Genomic DNA, 19,480 nt, shown 5'->3' on the forward strand with positions numbered 1-19,480 from the left:
AGCAGCGCTGCTGTACAGATGTTGTTCACTCACCACACTCCGTACACTGGGCTGAGTGGGCAGGAACGTGACAGCAGCTGCTGAGGAGTTTCAGACCTTTCCTACCAGGTCTCCAGTGTTATTTGTATTTGGCATTATCCCCGGATGCTCTGGCCTCTTCCTTGCTGTGCTGGGGGCGCGGGTGATGGGGAGAAAAGTGACTCATCATAAGAAAAAGTTGAGGTACTAGAGAGAGCGCAGAGATGACAAAGCTGGTGAGGGGTCTGGAGCACAAGTGTGATGGAGCGGCTGAGGGACCTGGGGGTTCAGCTGGAGAACAGGAGCTGAGGGGAGACCTTCTGATCTCTGAACTGCCTGAAAGGAGCTTGGAGCATGGAGGGGGTTGGTCTCTTCTCTCAAGTAGCAAGTGACAGAACAAGAGGAAATGGCCTCAAGTGGCACCAGCGGAGGTTCAGATTCTTCACCGGACAGGGCTGTCACACATTGGAACAGGCTGCCCAGAGCAGTGTCACCATCCCTGGAGGGGTTTAAAAGGCGTTTAGACGAGGTTCTCAGGGACATGGTTTAGTGCTGCAGTGAGGTTATGGTTGGACTCGATGATCTTGAGGGTCTCTTCCAACTGAAATGATTCTATGACTCTATTACTCCCCGCCTTGCTCAGGGACATGACTTGCCGGCGGGGCCGAACTGAGCCGGGCTGTGCCAGACACGCCGAGCCGCGCCGAGCCGCGCCGAGCCCCGAGCCGAGCCGGGCCGAGCCGAGCCCCGAGCCCCGAGCCGAGCCGAGCCGAGCCGGGCCGTGCCCACCCGTGCCCATCCGCGCCGGGGGGCGGGCGGAGCGCGGCCGGCGGCCAATGGCGCGGGGCGGGGGCCAGGCCGGCAGGTGGAGCGGCGCCGGCTCCATGTGCGCGGCTGGAGGCGGCCCCGCTCCCGCCCCGCCGCTCCCCGGGCGCAGCGGCTCCGTCCTCCCCCGGGGCCGGGCGCGGGAGGCGGCTCCGCTCGCTCCCCAGCCGCCGCCGGGCAGCCCCGCACCGCTCCGCAATGGCTTTCGCTAATTTCCGCCGCATCCTGCGCCTCTCCACCTTCGAGAAGCGGCGGTCCAAGGAGTACGAGCACGTCCGCCGGGACCTGGACCCCGGCGAGGTGTGGGAGGTGGTGGGGGAGCTGGGAGACGGCGCCTTCGGCAAAGTCTACAAGGTGGGTCCGAGCTGGGGAGGGGGGCGAAGCACCTGCGGCCCCGCGGGGGTGACGGTGCCTCCTCCCGCGGGCCGGGGGCCCGTGGGCAGCGGCGGGATCCCCGCTCGCTGAGCAAACCGGGCAGCGGGGAGTAAAACCCGAGTGGGACCCGGGGCCGGCTCCGCGCATCCCGCACGCTGGGACGGCGGGGGGCAAAGGCAGCGAGTCGTGCGGGGGTGCGGGAGGGCAACGCTTTGCTTGGGGCGGGCGAAAGGCGAGAGACAACCTTTCCTTTTCTTTTCTTTTTCCGCTTTTCCCCTTATATCGCCTGTTTTCAGAGCGATGCTTTTGTAAGGCGACGAGGTGTTCCTTGCCAAGCTTGTCGGTGCAATGAATGGAGGGAGATTTCTTGGAAGTCAGCAGTCTCGGGGCTGCCTCCAAGTTTTGCGAGCCTCCGGGGGTGACATTATTTGTATTCCTGTGGTCCTCGCCGGCAGGAAACTCAGAGCGAGAAGAAGAGCCCAGCTCCTTGAGAGTGGGGACACGTCCACGCTATTAATGTTTAACTTGATGTTAGAGGACGGAAGTTTTAATCGCCAGACTCACTGTACTTTGCACTCTAAAGCAACGGCGTTCTCGTTGATGCTGTGTCCGAAACACTGCGGTGCAGCAGCTGGTGGAGGAGACTTGTGTTTGGGGCCGGCTGGAGGAGCAGGTTGGGGATGCAGCCCCTCTGGGACACCCCATCACCTGCATCACTGGGGACTGGGGCTGTGAATTAGCTGTTGGGCAGCTGGTTTTTGATGGTCTCATTTAAGAAGGCATTGCCTCTTCAGAATTGAGACATAAGTAGTAACTAAAGAGAAGGCCAGGAAGGGAGCTGGTTGGTTGTGGGTCAGGACAGAGGTGTTTTACCACAGTGTCCTGGGGTTTGTTGTATTTACTTGTCTCTATCATGCTATTTGATAGAAACTCTCTAAAAAACTGGGCCATAAGTATCCCTGAAGTGGAACTCTGTGGCGAAGGATCCTACCACCTAATAAAATGCAATTCCTAAGGATCGTATTTAAATCCCTAATATATTTATCCTTCCAAAAGTAGCACCAGTGGTGATCAGTGCTTCTGTTACCAGTTTACTTGGTGGTGTGCATTGGAAACCCATTTGTGTGTAGCAACGTTCACTCTTCTCCTCGATAGTTATTTGCTTATATTTGCTTAAGTTTCCCATGCAATGATAGGAACGAAGTAAACATTGTAAAATAAGTTAATAGGCTTCTGAGACAAGTAAAAACTTAGAAAGGATTTAAATCAGTTATTCTTTTATTTTAGACATGTATAACATAAGCAAAGTAGGTAACTTTCAGAATAAAGCTACTTTATAAGTGGCTGGTTTGGTTTTTATGTCTGTTATCATACTTGAATGCCTCTGCTATTAACTCCGGCCTCACACCAATAACAAAATTATCAGAGTAACTCTAAGTACTGTGGGCTAAGGATGTCAAGGAATAACATCTTCCTATCGCCAACTACTTCCATCTTCTTTGATCCCAAAGACAATGTGCGTTATAGTAAAGGACACAGCAAGGGCCACGTGTTTATAAACAGAAGTTCACTCCATCTATAACTAGGACATTCAGGCAACTGTCTGCTTTTGAGATGTTTTAACACGATGGATTGGGGGCGGGGGTTAACGCCGTGGCAGAAATCACAAGGCTATTTTATTCTTCTTAGTAAAGTTTTAACTCTCCACGTGCTCTGCCTGTTCTCCATCCTGGTTGGTGACCAGACGCGGCTGATTTTTGAAGAGTTCTTGTGCAAGATGTTGTTTGGTTGTTTCAGAATCCCAAATTATCCCGGTGCCACACACCATGAAGCCCTGATAACAGTCAGCAGCGTTATTGCTGGGATGGAGCGTCCTGCCATGCTAAGATTTAACTTGCATATTGTCTTTCTGTGTCTCTCTAAATCTGGAGCACTACCCTAGGTGCAAATAGGATGGAGGTGTGAAGGAAGAGGCCTGTCCTCCTGTTTTCCTCCTTCTTTAAGCCCCAAACAAACAAACCCGCTTGTGTGCAAGGAGGACGTAGGTGGCCAAGGTACAATGAACAATTTTAATCATTGTCTCGAAGCCGCTTTAAATTCAACTTGCTTCTCACACAAAAGCGGTGGTTTGGAGCCAGGCGGTGTTTGTACGGCTGTGAGAGTTTCAGGATGTTTGAATTAAGTTCCCATCCGTCTTCCGCCCCTTCTCCGCACGCGGAAACGCGGGGAGGTGACACAACCCGCCCGCGCCGCATCCTGCCCGGCGCACCACGGGTTGTACTGGCTCCAAAGAGCCCCTTGTCCCCGAGCGCTGCAAAAGGAAATCTAGATGTGGAGAAAAGAAGAAACACGCTCTTTTTGGCGGGTTTTGTTTTTACGGCGCCAGGTTGGAGCAGGCGGAAGGCGGGTTCGTCTGTGCGGTGGTTTTATTGGTGGGTGTTGCTGTCAGGGTGGCTGGGTCACCCCATGTGTTCAGCTCAGCAAACTTGAACTGGTTTGACACAGCATTTAAAAAAAGTAGGACAGGCTTGATTTAAATATATGTTAATTGAAAAGAATCAAATCCATAGTGGAGCCTGAAATGTATACAGCAGACCTTAAGAAACTTGCAGCTGGTGGAAACTAATGGGATTTCCCTATTTTTATACAAAGACCTTTTTCAGCAAAATAGGACCTGGTTGTATGAGGAAGCAGCGAAACACATTGCAGAGGTTAATGAAGCTGAGAAGTAGGAAGCGGGTGGGGAGAGACTGTTTCTTTCTAGCTCTCGTTCTACTAATGTCTTGTTTTTGGTAAGGTTATGATAAGGAAGTGATAGCAGCCCATAGATAGCAACACGCTGCGTGCCAAATATGCTTTGTTACCCACCTCATTTGTTACCCAAAGCTCATTAAATCGATGCTCTCAAGTCAGTCATTAGGCCAGCAGCTGGGAGCTGTGATGAGCGTGTGAAGCCTGGGCAGTCTGCGGCACCGCTGGGGTCGTGGGGCTGTGAAAATACACGTTCCTAACTCGGACCCTTTATGAACAGCATTAAAAAGGGCAGAGTTATTTTTCTTTGAAAACACCTAGGGTAAAATTTGTATAAGTGAATGGTGAACTGCGTGTTATTCGTCGCACCCCAGACTACTCCCTGTAAAGAGATTTTAGACCTGTACAGTATTGCCATGAACCATATGTTGACCTAAAGGAAATGGGGAGAGCAACAGTAACTCCAAAGTGTCAGAAAATATTTACCATTCAAACTTGTTTTCACATGGACCAAAAGACGTGCCATATTCAAATACAAAGCCTCTTGTCGTCAACAACTGTGAACCGGTTCATTGCATGCTGAAGCAACATTGTTGGTCAAGAAACCAGTTTCTGGCATAGCGCTATTTGTAGTTACTTTTGCTTTCTCTGAGAGACTGCAAATAATAAAATGTAGGTATTAACACCTCGTGAATACATTTAACTTTCCATTTAGCTATAGCTTTATTCAGCATGACTGTAGATAAGTGTAGCAGCAAACAATCATTGGAGCTTAAAGAACATTTTTAAAGTAAGTACCAAGGCCTCATATTTGTTCTGAAACTGTTTGTTTTATTTTCAGGGAATCCTGTTTAATTTAATTGTCTTGATTTTTTTATTTTTCTTTCAAAACACCGAGGGTAAAATTTGTGTAAGTGTATGGCTGTGGCTTCACTGGTTCCAAGTCAACATCTGTTCGTGTGTGCAGGGAGGGAGGAGCAGCAGCAGCCCCCCCGTGAGCTGTTTTTTAATCACAGAATAGTTTGGTTGGAAGGGACCACCAAAGGTCACCCAGTCCAACCCCTGCCATGAGCAGGGACATCTCCAGCTTTCTGCTCTCGGGATGTGCAGATGCTCAGAGCGAAGCCAGCACCGCGGGCTGCGCACTTGGAGCTGCTAAATAGCATCTCAGTCCTGCAAAACTCATTCACCGGTGCAGTGTTGTTGCAGGTAATTGCATTAATATCAGCGGGAACAGATGTGTGAGGGCTCTTCTGGGCGTTGAGAATTCACGAGCCGGCAGGGGCTGGACGTGACCTTTGGGAAGCGTGGGCTCTGCTGGAAGCAGCCCCTTGCTGGCGGTGGGACGGTTTTGCCACGCTCACGCCTCTTGTGAAATGCTATCTCCGCTTCCCAGGGCGCGCTGATGGGGACACCGGCTCCCCGATAAGGTTTTCTCCTCGCAGGGTGGGGACAGGCTGCTGTTGTTCTCCTTTTTTTTCCTAAGATACGGCTTGAAAAGCTGAATTTGGGTTATCTGATGTGTTGTGGTGGTGTTAGTGCTCGCCGCCCCCATCACAGCAGAAAAGGGGTTTGTTCGCTTGAACTTGCCCTCGTGCCACAGCAACTTGTAAGCCTGCCTTTTATGTTGTTGGTCTCCTTTCTTCTTAAGACACGGCTTATAAAGCTGAATTTGGGTTATCTCGTCTATTATGGTGGTATTAGTGCTGCACACGCTATGGACTATAAATGCTCTGTTTTGAAATTTGGGCAATAAAAGGCTAATTGTTAAATATGCAGCTGCCTTGTAAGGCTGGCGTTCACAGCAATGGGCCCGTCTGAAGTCACGAGACCGTCCCTGTCCCTCTCTGCTCGCAGCTGAACCTGCTCCGCTCTGGTTCTGCACGAGTTGACTCAAGTGAATCGGGCTCAGCTCTTTTCAGTTCGATTCACGAGGGATTTAACATGTAATTCCTGCAGAGGGTGTCACAGAGAGATGCTAATCTGCTGGGTTAGCTTTACAAAAAAAGGGAGAGAGAGGAGCAGGGGAAGGTTTAAGTTGACTGTAACCATTGCCACAAAAAATATTAAAGACCAATGGTAAGATCACATTATGGCCTTGTCCCTTAAAATCGCTGAAGGGTTATCTTAAAATGTTTCAGCTGGGGAGAAAAGAGGAATGGGAAGATACCACTTCCTTACTTATAGAGCCCAACAATATTAAACCCGATTGAACTCTAAACTTGATGTTCACTTTAGACTCGGTGAGACGCGTGATGCTGCATCCCTGCTGGCGTCCGAGCGAAGCTGGTCCTGCGCTCTGCGGAGCCGCGGCTGTGTCTGTGTGTTGCCGAGAGGGATGGCTCTGCATGGCCTAAATATTTCGATGATGACTTCAGTGTCATGGCCCAGAGCTTGGCATCCCTGCTGGCAGTGGGAGCCGTGGGCAGCTGCGTGGAAGAGAGCGCGTAGATGAAGGCTCTGAGCCTTTCACTCTCGAGCATGTGGCAATCACTGTTCCTTAGAAAAATCCCTGCCCAGCACATCTTGTTATTTTCATTTCTTTTTTGAGTGTGCAGTTTCCTTGGGGAAAAAAAATGGGTGTTTTTCTCATCCTTGGGGTGGTGCTGGCTGTAAATCTGGGGGTTTCCTCATGAGTCTCAAGCCAAACTCACCGTGTGTTTGGGGGTCCCCAGGGGCTGTGCTGCCCTGCGCCCCCAGCACTGCCAGCCTCCCGCAGCCCGAGACCCTGAGCCGAAAGGGATTCAGCTGTGAAGAGCAAAGCCACTTAAAATAGTCTTTAAAATGATGAAGTAGCGGGTGTGTTTGAACAGGCTGGCCTCTGGGGAGCGGTGGCACGTGGGGCTCAGCACTGCGGACCCCCCGGCATCGCCCGGTGGCCCGAGCGGCTTTGCTGCCGTTGCAGAGGGGAGAATGCAGCCTGTGTGTGCTGCCTGGGGACACGGGGCTGCAAGGGGACACGTGCCCCTGGTTAACAGTGGGCTGATGGCGCTAGTGCCGCTGGAAGCCTCAACCGGCTTGTTTCCTGTGGGTTTTGTTGGCTGGGCGATAGAAAAGCACCTCGCTTCTACCCTCCAGACATCTGCTCATCGAGACAGAATGCTCTGCCCATGCAGCACCTGGAGACTTTCCTGACGTTCTCCCTTCTTGTGCAATTCCCTGGCACCTACCTGTGCTCCTGTCCTTATAGCCCGTGTCCTTGTTTAACCAACCAAAATGTTTGTGCGGTATTTCAGTAGGCAGGAGGGACAGCAAAGGAAGCTGTGAGCCCAGCAAAGCCAGGCGGTGTTGGTGGACCTCAGCGCTTGCATCTGTTGGTGCTGAGTTGCTGCCTGCCTGCATTTCTCTCTTGACGAGCGCAGTCACGCTGCTGGGGTGCCCTCCCTGGGCACTTCTGTGCTATGGAGATCAGGTTGGTTATTTTTTCGTCAAAGGCCTTGCTTATCTGATGCTTTTCTAGCACAGTGTTGTGGCACTGACTGAATGGAGACCAGGGCAGGAGGGCTTCCCTTGGATCACTGCGCTCTTCCAGGGGACCAGTGGTTTCAAGGATGTTTTGTGCTTCCAAGTTCTAAGCCTGTGTAGGTTGAAGATGTTGGATCCATGTGCATCTTCAATCTCTTCAAACCTTGCATGGAAATTTGTTCACTTCTCACTCTCACCAGGACCACGAGCTCCCCTCAGTTTCTGTAGGTGGGTTATAGTGGGTTGTACCAGTGAAGAAGCCTCTTGTTGTTCTTCTGGCCCCTGCTGCTGTGTTTGGCTGCAAGGTCTGAACCATTGCATGGAGCTTTTCTGCTCCTTGACCAACGTGCTGCTGCTTGGGCTGGTTATCTCTCACCCCCTTCTGCTGGGCCGTTGCTGAGCTTTTAAGGCAAGAAAAGGTGTACGTGCCATGCTTGGGTCGCACATTTTTGGCATGTCTACATACAAAACAAGTCCTTGGCCATAGCTTGAGCTCTTGGGTGATGTTGCTTGCTCAAGCTTGTAAAACAAGAGGAAAGTGTTTCTGCTGTTTTTTTAACTAATACTTTTTGACTTGTTTTGCAAACCACTTCCACTTCCCCCGGCCCTCGCAGAGTGTTGGCACAGCTGCTGGGACAGCAGGGCTGGTGCAGCGGGGTGGCTGGGGCCCTGCCCGGTGCCCACGGGACAGACCCGCAGGCTCTGCCAGGGCTGTACCGGCCTTGCCACTGTGCCCGTCGGTCACCACCTGCTCTGCTGAATTAGAATCACAGAGTCATTTCAGCTGGAAGAGACCCTCAGGGTCATCGAGTCCAACCATAACCTCACTCTGGCACTAACCCATGTCCCTAAGAACCTCATCTAAGCGCCTTTTAAACCCCTCCAGGGATGGTGACTCCAGCACTGCCCTGGGCAGCCTGTTCCAATGCCCAACAGCCCTTTCTGGGAAGAATTTTTTCCTAATATCCAATCTAAACCTTCCGTGGTGCAACTTGAGGCCATTTCCTCTTGTCCTATCCCTTGCTACTTGGGAGAAGAGACCAACATCCTCAGCATTTCCAAAAAAAAACCGCAAGACAGGCTTCATTTATGGTGACAAACTGAAGTTGGCTCTAGGGGGCTTGTCAGACACGGAACGTGTTTCAGCTCCCATTGATTCTTTGGCAATAATGTGAGCACTGACTCAAGCCTGTCTATCCTGGGTTTGTTTATTGATGCACAGAGCTCAGGCAAAGTTCATCAGAGCGCAATTAATCATTACGGGGGAATTAATCATTATGTTCTCCCTGAGAAATACTGAAGTGAGCAGTTGCTTGCATACAGAGACACACAACAGGAATATGGTGAATATGGGGGGCTTGGGGGAATTCAGAACTACCAACCCCAAGTGCAGCATCCCCTGAAAGCACCAGCCTCTTTACTCCTGGTTCTCTAACTCAGCGATATCTGAAGCATCAGCTCTCCTGGCATGGAGAGCAGGCATTCAAGGATGGGAAGAGGAGCTCGCACCAAAAACGTGGTGGCACGTGATTGCAGAGCAGCTTCGAAAGGGTCGTCCCTTGGCTTGGGAAGATCGTGGACAAGCAAGCCTAGGCGAAGCAATCGAGGTGCTCTCGGTCCTAGCTCTGTTCTTCCTACCAGTGAGCGTGAGTTCACACAGGGTTTCCTCTGCCTCGCCTAGAAACTGGCCGTGCCTTCCGGTAACGCGTTCTTTAGAGGCTTAAAATAGTTCCCGTGTTTGTCGCAATCTGGATTTCACCATCGCTCGGAGGGTGAGTCACAGGCGAAGGCCAAACAGCCTCTTCTGTTACCTGCACAGGCACCTCTCGCCCCTTAAATCCATAAGCCGAGCAGCAGTTTCTCTGAGCCTCTGCCTTCTGGGGGCAATCCCGCTCATCCCTGTTCCCGGGTATTCCCAGAGTGTTTGGCAGCACCATGTCCAGCTCTTCTCTTGCTCCAGAGGGCACCAGCAAGGTTCTTTGCTGTGTATCCTGAAGCCTGGCTGCTGGCACGGCATTCTGAAGGTGGTTTACTGGATAACTTCTATTCACTGTGTTTGCTTTTATGGAATGCATGTTCCAGTCCCGTTTCTGCATACACCTATACACCTGTCAGCCGTGTTCTGCACCGTGTTCATTTGCACAAGGGCTGGTGGTGGCCATCAGGGCTTTTCAGGTTTTAAATGCCAAGACTGTAATGAATCTAATGTTCGGCAGCACATCATGGGCGCTATGCTGGCAGCTGTCTGCTTCATTTTTTTTATTGTGGTGCTAATTAGCTCTCCAGGGGCAAATTATCCATAGCATTAAAATGTCCAGGAGTGCAGGAGCTAAAAGGTGAAAACCAGGTGTGCTTTTGACTGACCAGCTGCAGGTCATGGACTGGCAACAAACAGTTTCTGCACTTGGGTTCTCACCGTCTGGGTGGTTCTTTTGCTTTGGTCCACAAATTTCACTGGAAAAAATGGGAAACACCATGAATTCCAAAGGGGCTTTGCATTTGGGGGTGTTTTACCTGAGAACAGAGGCTCTCTCCCCGTCTCTGCATCCTCTACATGGACTTTGGTGTGTTGGAGACCATGTAATTAGGCAAGGGTTTGCAGAAGATTTTGGATTTGTAGTTCAAACTGTGTATTTTGCAGGATTGCATTTTAAATTATGTGACTGTCTAACAAACTCGCTGTTTGTGAGTCAACCTGGCGTGCCTTCTTGGTAATTCTTGGTGTTCTTCTTTACTCCAAATCATCGCCTCTTCCTCTCTTTGGGATTTAAAGAAGAACCAAAACACCCACCACGAGAGAAGTTTCCATTTCCTGTGCTGCAAGATGAGGCGTGAAGCTGCAGAAACTGGTGACAGCCCTTGTCTTGCCGCCCGCAGCTCCCGCAGATGCTGTGTCCTCCCCTTGCCATGCGGGGTATCGGCCGGGTCTGCACGTTACAGCCTTGGAGGTGCTGGTTCCTTCTGCCTAATTGCTACCTTGGCTTTTTGAGGTCAGAGCAGCACGTGTTTTGCTTTGTGATAACGTCTCAGGGCAGATTCTGATCTATTGCACAAGGATAAGCAGAAATCAGGAAAAGGGCTTTAAAGCCTAAAACCTGGGGTGTCTGAAACCAGCTCCCAGGGCTGGCAATGTATGCATTTATCCTGCTCAGCATCCCAACAAACCTTCATGGAATAATACCTCTGTCATAATATGTATGTGGGAAAACACCAGCAGAGAAGCTGAAGGGAATTGTCAGATGTGAGTTACAGGGGGACTGTGTAGTGTATTTGGCCAAAATCTGACGCTGCCTGTACAAATCTGTGTCAGGGCTGGAGGACAAGCAGACAGAGAACAAAGGAAGGTGGAAGAACAGGCAGAAGCTCCTTGGGTTTCCAAAGCTCTTGCCATGACAAGTGTGAATTGCTGAGCTCAGTTCAGGAGTGCCCATGCCAGCCCGTGGGCATCTCCCTCTGGTGTGGGACAAGCGCTGCAGTGTCCCCTGCTAGAATGGACAAGGAGATGGAGATAGCTGGGAAAGTATGCTCATAGGGACAGTGCAAAGTGGTGGGGAAAGGCAGCAGCTAATTCTGTTGAGGACGTCTTTAAAAGACTGAATGCCCGGCAGGGTGTACATGGGCTCTTATCTAGAAAGGAAGCGATTGCAGGGGTTGCTGGGTTGCTCGCCCACTAGTTGTAGGAGTAGAACAATGAACACATGGGCTGCGGCCGCTCCCTCACCCACAGCTTGCAGCCCAGTTTGCAAACCCACGTTCCTCCAGCTCAGCATCCTGCACCCCTGGGTGCCTTAGCGAGCCTGGGTGGGGGACGAGAGGTGGCAGCGTGGCTGCCGGGGTGGCCCCCGAGGCTTAGGGCTGAGGGCAGGTTGTTTCAGAGCTCCCAGTGGGAGATGATGCTGTGGGGTACGGGGACGTGCTCTGCTCCTGGGTTTTTATAGGCGCCTGCAGGGCCCCAGCATCCTGGCAGGGCTGAGCTGGCCGGGACCACGCCGGTGGGAAGCGTGCGGTGGCTGAGCTCCAGGGGAAGCCCCACCTCTTCTCACAATATTTACTTCCCCTCCTTGGACCTCTCCCAACGTTGTAAGTGCAGAGCAAACAGCGGGGCACTTCTTGCTCCCGTTTGGAAGCGCTGCACTTTTCCCTGGGCTCACTGTGCTCCGCGTCCCCCCCGCACCCTGCTCCGCGTGCCCTCCTCTGGGCACCTGGGAGCAACTCGGTAAGAAACCTGAGCAAAAAAACCCCAAACACCCTCATTTCTTCTGCAACCAGCATAGGCTGCTGTCTTGCATTTGGGCAGCCAGCCCGGGTGGAAATGGGTTTGTCCCCTGTGGTAAAGACACAGCTGCCCATTCCAACTCGTGTGAGCGCAGCAAGTCTTCAAAACCCAGCAGAGACTCAGGGGTCCCTTATTTTACTTCCGTTTGTTATATGTTTTTCTCCCTATTTCCATCTCCCCCTGCCCCTGGTCCTTGGTACACGGTTATACTATCACCTAAGCCATATAAAACTGTTCAGCAGGGCTTGCAGTGTTTACACGAGGAATTCATCCTACTGTAAGCTCCCACTTAGGTTTTCCAAACACAGATATGTAAACTGCAAAGCAGTAAGAAAGGTCACAACCAGAGCTGGCCCAGCTCCTCTGGTGGTAATATCCACAGTGGGATGTTTTATGAAAACCCCTTTTTCCCCATGGGGAGCAGTGATGTGGGCACGGGAGGCTGGAGGGAGGCAGGAGGATGCTTTGGCCCCGCTGCAGCATTCGTCTCCTCTGGGAAGCTATGGGCATGGTTAGGAAGCAGAAAAGCATCTGCGAGTTTCCACGCTCGTGTTGTGGCTGGTACTAAGCATGTGAATAGCAGGAGTGAGAATCGTGCAAGTACGTGTGCTCCTGGCTTTCCTTGCCTTGGCACTCATGCTGTTGTGTGTTTGGTTTTTTTTCTTGCAGGCTAAGAATAAGGAAACAGGTGCTTTAGCGGCTGCCAAAGTCATTGAAACAAAGAGTGAAGATGAACTGGAGGATTACATGGTGGAGATTGAAATACTGGCGACCTGCGATCACCGGCACATCGTCAAGCTGCTGGGAGCGTTTTACTGGGATGGCAAGCTCTGGGTAAGGGGCCGTTGCTGTGTGTGGCACGTACAGCTGTGCGTTTCACACTCTGCACAGAGGAAACGGCCAGTTTATAGCGAAGGAAAACCTCTGGAGCAGCTCGAAGCATCAGCGTGGGTTAGAAATGACTCACCAGCTGTGCTCTGCTCCCTGTGTGATCAGTGCCTGGATTTTCCCCACTTTCTTTGATAAGCAGCTTTAGTTAGAATACAGTTTGCTTATAAATAGCCCAGGGAAGAGCAAGATAACTTCACTGTGAAGTGAAAACTGGAGTTGGTTTGTTTTTTTTCCACCGTGGGGAGTTGGTAAAGGTAGAAAATGCAGCACTGATGAGGGCATTTCTTCTACCACCTCAGCCCCTCTTTTGGAAGGTCAGATGGAAGGGTGACACTGGGTTTTGATTTGTGCCATATTTCTAGCTCAGCATCTATAGCGCAGAGGCAACTGACAGCAGGAGCTCCTTTTCCCATGATGGTGGAGCGCAGGGACATAAAATGCAATCCCACGGCTTAGTGCAACAGCCAGTCGTGCTGCGGCTGGAACAGCGGGTTCCTGCATCTCTTTGCCATAGCCTGGCAAGTGTATATATGTTGGTGTTTTGTTCCATGCCTTCTGTTTCCTTTGAGTCCCTGGCAGCAGAGGAGGGTGAGCATGAACCGCTCCAGCACGCTGCCATGGGAAAGGTGCAGGGGCTGGAGAGGGTGGGTATGTGAACCCTTGTACGCTTGCCCCATGCTAGACCTGAATAACTGTGCAGATATGCCTGTGTCAAGAAGGTAGAAATCGCGTGAATAAGAGGATTTCCAAACCCACATTTTTGGCCAGTTCGTCTGCTCCTTCATGTAACTCCTGGCAAGTCAGGGGAGTGTCCAGGGTGCGTTCAGCTCTGTCACTCTTTCCTTCCTCTTTTTAATGCTTCAGATGCCTTCGTGGCCTCCCAGGGTAATATTACTAGAGTTAAAATAAAAAGAGATCTCAGTTTCTGAGACTTGCACTTGTGAGCCCTCAGTCAGAGCCCTCAGCCCCTGCTTGTCATGCCGGGAGAGCCGAGGCTGGAGTGCAGGCTGAGCCACGGGGCTGTTGTGGAATAACAATCCACGCCGAGTTCGGTGCTGTAGAGGTGCTGGACAATGTCTGCTTATTCAGCAAGCATCTTTTCCAGTGTCAGCATGGGTCGGTGTCCCTTCTTATTTAAAAATCCATCCAAAAAGCCCGCAGGTTCTCTGTGACACCCCCCTCAGCGGGCTGCGGTACCCGGCGCTGCGCGCTTCCTTCAATGCCACTTGCTTCGAGGGTGCCGGGCTGCAAGTTGTCCAGAGACGTGGTATTTGGCTGGCCAATAACGACAATGCTGAGCCCTGGGTGCTTTAAAGAACAAAGTAAATATGTACCTTTCTGAGGAGGTGCAAGGCAAACATCTCTCCTAGGAGGGGACTTGGGATTTGGATGGATTGCAACTAATCTCGGCAAAATTAAAAAGGCAAACATGCACCGAGCTTGGGCGAGGGGTGGGACCAGTTTATATTCCACCCTGTTCTGCTGTTTTTACCTCCCTGCTCTCTGCCTGAATTTTCTACATTGGCCTTGTTCGTTCGCTCTAAAATGTCAGCCCCCTCCCCTTTCCCTTTCCACCTCCTCCCTGCAATAGGAAGCTTTGCCTTCCTTCCTGTAGGGAAAATGGATTGCAGACCTCCTCGGCTCTGCTTTTGTCTAAGAACTGCTTTGTAATGTCATATGCTTGCTGACCTACTAAAATTAAACAGCCTCTTTGAAGCTACTGGAACAAGAGCCTCCTGTGTGAGGCTTTCCCGTGAGGGCAGATGCTACAGCCCTGTCCATTGTTTTGGGAGGAGGATCATTCTCTTTATTTGATTATTTGGGTGGCATTTGCATTTCGTTGTTCAGGCTCATCTTAATAATGCTGTAGGGTTTTACTGGCTTTGAGAGAAGTAAATAAGCCAAGCTCTTATACTTCTGGAAGGCTTTTAGTTGCTACCAGGTTTTCCCTAAAGTCAAAGGGTTCTCGGTCGCCAGTGCTGCTGGAGAAGATTTGCCTCCAAATACAAACACCGGCTTTCATTGTCTTGTCCATATCCTATTCGTATCTGTGTGGTTATTTTAGGCAGCGTTTTCCTGGACCATCTGCACAATGGGTGCATGGACTTTGCTTTGAGCGGCTCAGGCGTTGGGTAAAGCTGCTGTGGGTGCGTGTGGGTCGGAGACCCACTGGGGTGTCCTTGTCCTCGCAGCCCGGTGTGGAAGGACCATGTTGAAAGTGAGGAAGGGGCAGGAGCACATGGACAGGCTGGCAGGAGCTCCAGGCTGCCCGACGGCCCGGGTGGCTGGAGCTCTTTGGCTCCAGATATTGTGCGGCTCCGTCTGTGCCACGAGCAGCCTCGGTAGCGGTGCCGAGAGGGGCTCAGCGCTGAGAAGGGCTCTTGCTAAATCGGTCTGTTGACTGTTCTTTGCCTCTTGAACTAAAAAGGAAAATATGTGCGGAAACCTGCCCTTTGGTGGCGGAGGCTTCCTCATCGCCCCGAGCTGCGTTAGGTCCTCGTAGCTCCTCTCTGCCGGGGTCTGGCTTTGCGCATCAGTAACCAGAATGTGACATGCGATATTTACAGGGCAAAAAAAGCTTTCTGTGCAAAGGGAGGTGGCTTATCCTACAGCAGCTGCTTGAAATCTGTAGCACTAAAATGAAAGCGTAAACCAGCAAACTCCTCTCGCTTTTGTACCTGATCAGCATCAAGCTGGAGGAGGAGAACCCCAGTTCTTGTGCATGGCAGAGCAGAAGCTCACTGCAAACCATGGGCAAGGCTTGGAGGAGCCCAGTGCGTCCCCAGGAATATCACTGGGGAGATGACAGCACCCAGCATGAATTTCCTTGGCATATAAATACACCGCAGAGATGCTGTGCCCTCACCAGCCATCTTGTGCCATTTCCTTTCCCCATCTCCTTTTCTCTGCAGAGACCAAACAGTCTTGCGCTGGTTGAAAACAGCCCAGGGAGGCTTGCAAAACTGCAGTGGTGGCAGCTTTCGTGATCTTCTTTTGTGATTTTAGTTTTATTATGAGCCCTGTGGCATTTGATGTTCTTTTGCATAAATCCCAGCTGCTGGAAATGGGGGCACCAAATGAAAGTTGAGAATCTCATGCTATTAAAAAAGAGAAAAAGAAAAGGTCTGGTTTGAGTCCTTGTGGCTGGGTCACATTTTAAAGTCTTTCTTTCTGAAGTGCGATGTAGGACTTGAAAACACAAAGGCAAACCCCCTCACCCAATATACAGGCAGCTTTAAAAACCGGCTTCTTAAAGCTATTTTGTGACCAAGATAAGAGTTTTGAATGCTTAATGGTGCTTAATTTGCGCTGATAATTTTTAGTACGTGGGAAGGAAAAACAACAGGGCTGTTGTGTCCCTCTTGAGGGCTGTGTGGTGGGGTTTTTTTCCCCTTTCAAACAACACAAAAAGACCGAGAGCTCAGAGGAAGGGAGGAACTCTCGATGTCCTGCTTCTGAATATCTCTGCTGCTTCCGAGCGTCTGCTCTCACAGACAGGGGAGCGGGGAGGGGACTCTCGTTGCACGGATGGGTTCCAGCTTTCCTGCGGGAGGTTCCTGCCCCAGGGGACGGTGCCATCTCCGCTGGACAACCCAACACGCCCCAGCAGCCCATCTGCAGAGCAGGACAGGGATCCTGGGCTCCCTCCTGCAGGACCTGCCGAGATGCTCCAGCACTGGGTTCTCTGGAAACTAGTTGAAATGTTATTTGGCCCCAGTTATTTAACCGCAGGGCTCTGCCAGTAGTGGTACAACTTTTCTAGCGAAGCGCAGGGGAATTCTCTTCCCCCTCCTTTGCTACAAACCATGGTTGCTATAGCAAACAGGCTTTTGAATAAACAGATGTTTCCTGGAGATCAAAGCAAAAATCGCTGTACCGTGCAGGTAACGCTGCCTTGCCGGAGCGTTTCGGGGATGGTTAATTTAATCAGCGTAAAGTTTCTTCTCGCTGGCCCGCTGCGTGGGTACGAACTCGTACGGCTTGCAGAGAGACACCAGCTCTGTAGCTGGTCTTTGTACTTCCCTTAAAAAAGCGTTTTGCATTTTCTGTGGGCAGGCCCTGACCTGTTTAGCCGGGGACTTTTTGGATTGCTACCCCTTTGATATGGATGTTGACTGGAGATTTGGGCATTCTTGAAAATCCTGTATCATAAAGAAATGTTTGTTATCCCATGCACTTGGCTGCTGGGCTATGTGAAGCATCTGCAGCTTTTAATTCTCTCAAGTTGGAAATACCTTTTGTTTAAAACAAACAAAAAAGAAAACTGATAACAGTGTCAGATTCCCTTAAGTTTCCCTTAGCAAAGGGAGGTCATTGCAGCTTGCAGGGATGTCTCGCAGGGTGAGCAGCCCTGGCTGGATGCCCTTGGGGACCCGTTCACATGAATACTGGACCAGATTGGACTCTCCAGGCTTCTCAGCCATCCGTCCCCGAGGAATCCGAGGGCTATTCGTGTGCCTGTACAATGTCACTTGGCAGGAGACCTGCAGTCTAAACTGGCCCTTCCTGCTTGGCCTTGTTTTCCTGATGCTTTGTACCAAACAACCCTCCCAAAACTGCTTGAGCAGTTGTTTGCAGCTCGCAAGCGTTGAACTGTGCACATAGCGGAGAAGAGACCTGGAAAAACAAAGTGATCTCAAACCTGGAAGCTTTGTTAACAGCTGGCCAGCCTCCCAGAGGAGCAAGCCTTTGCTTTCTCTCCCTCCTTCCGCAAAACTGCAGAAACTGAAACCCATGCCAGATTTGGCTGCACCCCGAGAGTCCCCATGCTCTGGTACCCGCGAGCTGCTGCAGAATAAGCCCTGCTGGGCAAACCGGCCTGGGGGGGGGCGGTTTGCTGGACCAGTTTCTAGATTCCTACCAGGCTACAATTTGGGCAGAACTGCAGAACAACCCCAGTAACTTCTGCAGGGTGGGTAGACAAGGAGCCGATGTGGCAGACGTCTGTGCACACCGGGCACGGGCATCGCTGTGCCCCAGGGCACATCCCTGCGTCCCCTCCTTGTCCTTAGGGTCAGCTGGATGCACATCCAGGGCTGGGAACTGGGAGAAGCAATGTAGCTCAGTGTTTGTTTGTTTGTTTGTTTTCTGATACTTCCCTGGTTTTCCAGGGGGAAGCAATTGCTGTTCAGAGTACCATAAGTGACCCGAGTGGGTGAGCACTTCTGGAGGTCGAAGGCGTTTTTCTGGCCTCCTCTCTGCTGTAAAGCTGGGCAGCAGGTGCCTGGGACCAACATATCTGCTCTGTCTTGTGAACGTGAGCTTTAGCATTCACACTCCTGGCAAGTCGCTGGAAATCCTGTTCTGGGTAAAACTGGGGCTTTCCCTTAAAGCAGGGATGGAAACAGGGTGATTTTGATCAAGCACCCAGAATGACTTATGCAGAAGGCAAGTCACCACAGCTCAGCCAAGTTCAAGAGCACTTGTACAGGCAGCAACATGACAACACAAGCTAGAATAGAAGCCTTTGTCTACCATCCTTTATACAGGATAACATTGCAAGAAAAGGCTATTGAAGCAATAATAATGCCTTGTGATTACATACCCTTGTCATCTATACACCATGGAATGCTTTTAGAAAAGAGACCTGGTGTGATTATCCCAGTTATTAGAAGGGGGAGCTGAGTCACAGACAAGAATTTGCCTAAAGTTTACCCAGCAGGTACATAGTACTTGGGAATGAGTCTTATGTGCTGAATCCCAGTCCAAGGTTATAACCATAAGGCCATAGTTTTATGAAAAGAAGGCAGCAGACAAGAAGCCCATAGGCAAATCAGTTTTCAAAGCACTTTAAAATTTTGTTTACAGATGAATCACAATAAGCCATGTTCCCACTGGGCTGACTTACCAAGGGAAATGCTAAGGAACAGTGTCTGCATATAAATGAATATTTATGAACTACCTGTGCATAGGAGACAGTGCCTTGAAGCCTAGCTTCAGCCTGTGCCCTGGGACAAGAGGCAGATTGCAGTTTCACACTTCTTTATTTTAGATATAGCCTGAAAGTTGTCATTTGGGAGGAAGGGATGGTCTTTTGCAGACCTTATGGCTTGGGGTGGTGGTTTCCATTGACTTCAAAGTCCTCACCGAAACAGTTAAATTGCGCTACTCTTGTCTTGTGGGATGGATCCAGGTACCTTGTGTTGTGAATCTGGAGATAATCAGAACAAAGAACTGTTTCTAGGGAGATGCCGGGCAGGAGTGGAAAACTTGTAAAGTCCTTTGCAACCCCTTCAAGGAGTCGTTGTCCTGGCCAGGCAAGGATTCAAGGCTGTGTTAATAAATGACATCAGGAAACTTGTCCTGGGTCAAACTCCAGCCCTCACGATGAGTTCTGCCCTTCTGACACGCATCATCTCCTTTAGATGCTGGCACAAACTTGGGACGCTTGAGGTTGCTGAGTCTTCCCACTGAAGAAGCTATTTAGATTTGAAAAGATTTTCTGCATTTTGCTGCCCATCCAGTAACAAATGCTCTTGGTGGACTGAGTGGCCTCTAAATGCCAATTAACTTGGTGAGAAAAGGGCGTTCACAGTCACAGCGCTCAGAGCAGCAAAGGCTCTGCCCTGTGCCTGGACAGAGAGCCATTCCCTGGGTGTTCTTCTGTTTCTTACAGCTCCGATCCTCTCTGCTCTGCATCTCCTACCTGTCTACATTTGCTGGCCATGGGTGCTCCTGGATTCTCATCCCTCTGGGAGACAGGTCAGCAGGTTAGGATGGTCAGTTCAAAGGGGTTGGCTATCAACCCTTGTTCCTTAAAAGAAACTCGATGCCCTGCGTGATTCTAGCAAGGCAGAAGTTGCTTTTTGCGGCATCAAAACCATTTGGTTTTAGCCTGAGAGGAGTTTTGATTTGTTCTGCCAAATTTTCAGTAGGAAT

General features: G+C 50.8%; 1 protein-coding gene across 1 annotated transcript in view; it reads left to right on the forward strand.

Moving 5' to 3' along the window:
- The first annotated feature begins 889 nt into the window (after positions 1-889).
- Positions 890-19,480, forward strand: part of STK10 (serine/threonine kinase 10) — a 44,720-nt gene continuing 26,129 nt past the window's right edge. The window contains exons 1-2 of the mRNA XM_082063282.1: positions 890-1,197; positions 12,380-12,544. Of these exons, the coding sequence (XP_081919408.1) occupies positions 1,042-1,197; positions 12,380-12,544 (321 nt within the window). The 5' untranslated portion in view covers positions 890-1,041. The remainder of the gene's footprint in view (positions 1,198-12,379; positions 12,545-19,480) is intronic.

This window comes from Streptopelia decaocto, assembly GCF_964273445.1.
Source record: "Streptopelia decaocto genome assembly, chromosome: 12".
Classification (NCBI taxonomy): Eukaryota; Metazoa; Chordata; class Aves; order Columbiformes; family Columbidae; genus Streptopelia; species Streptopelia decaocto.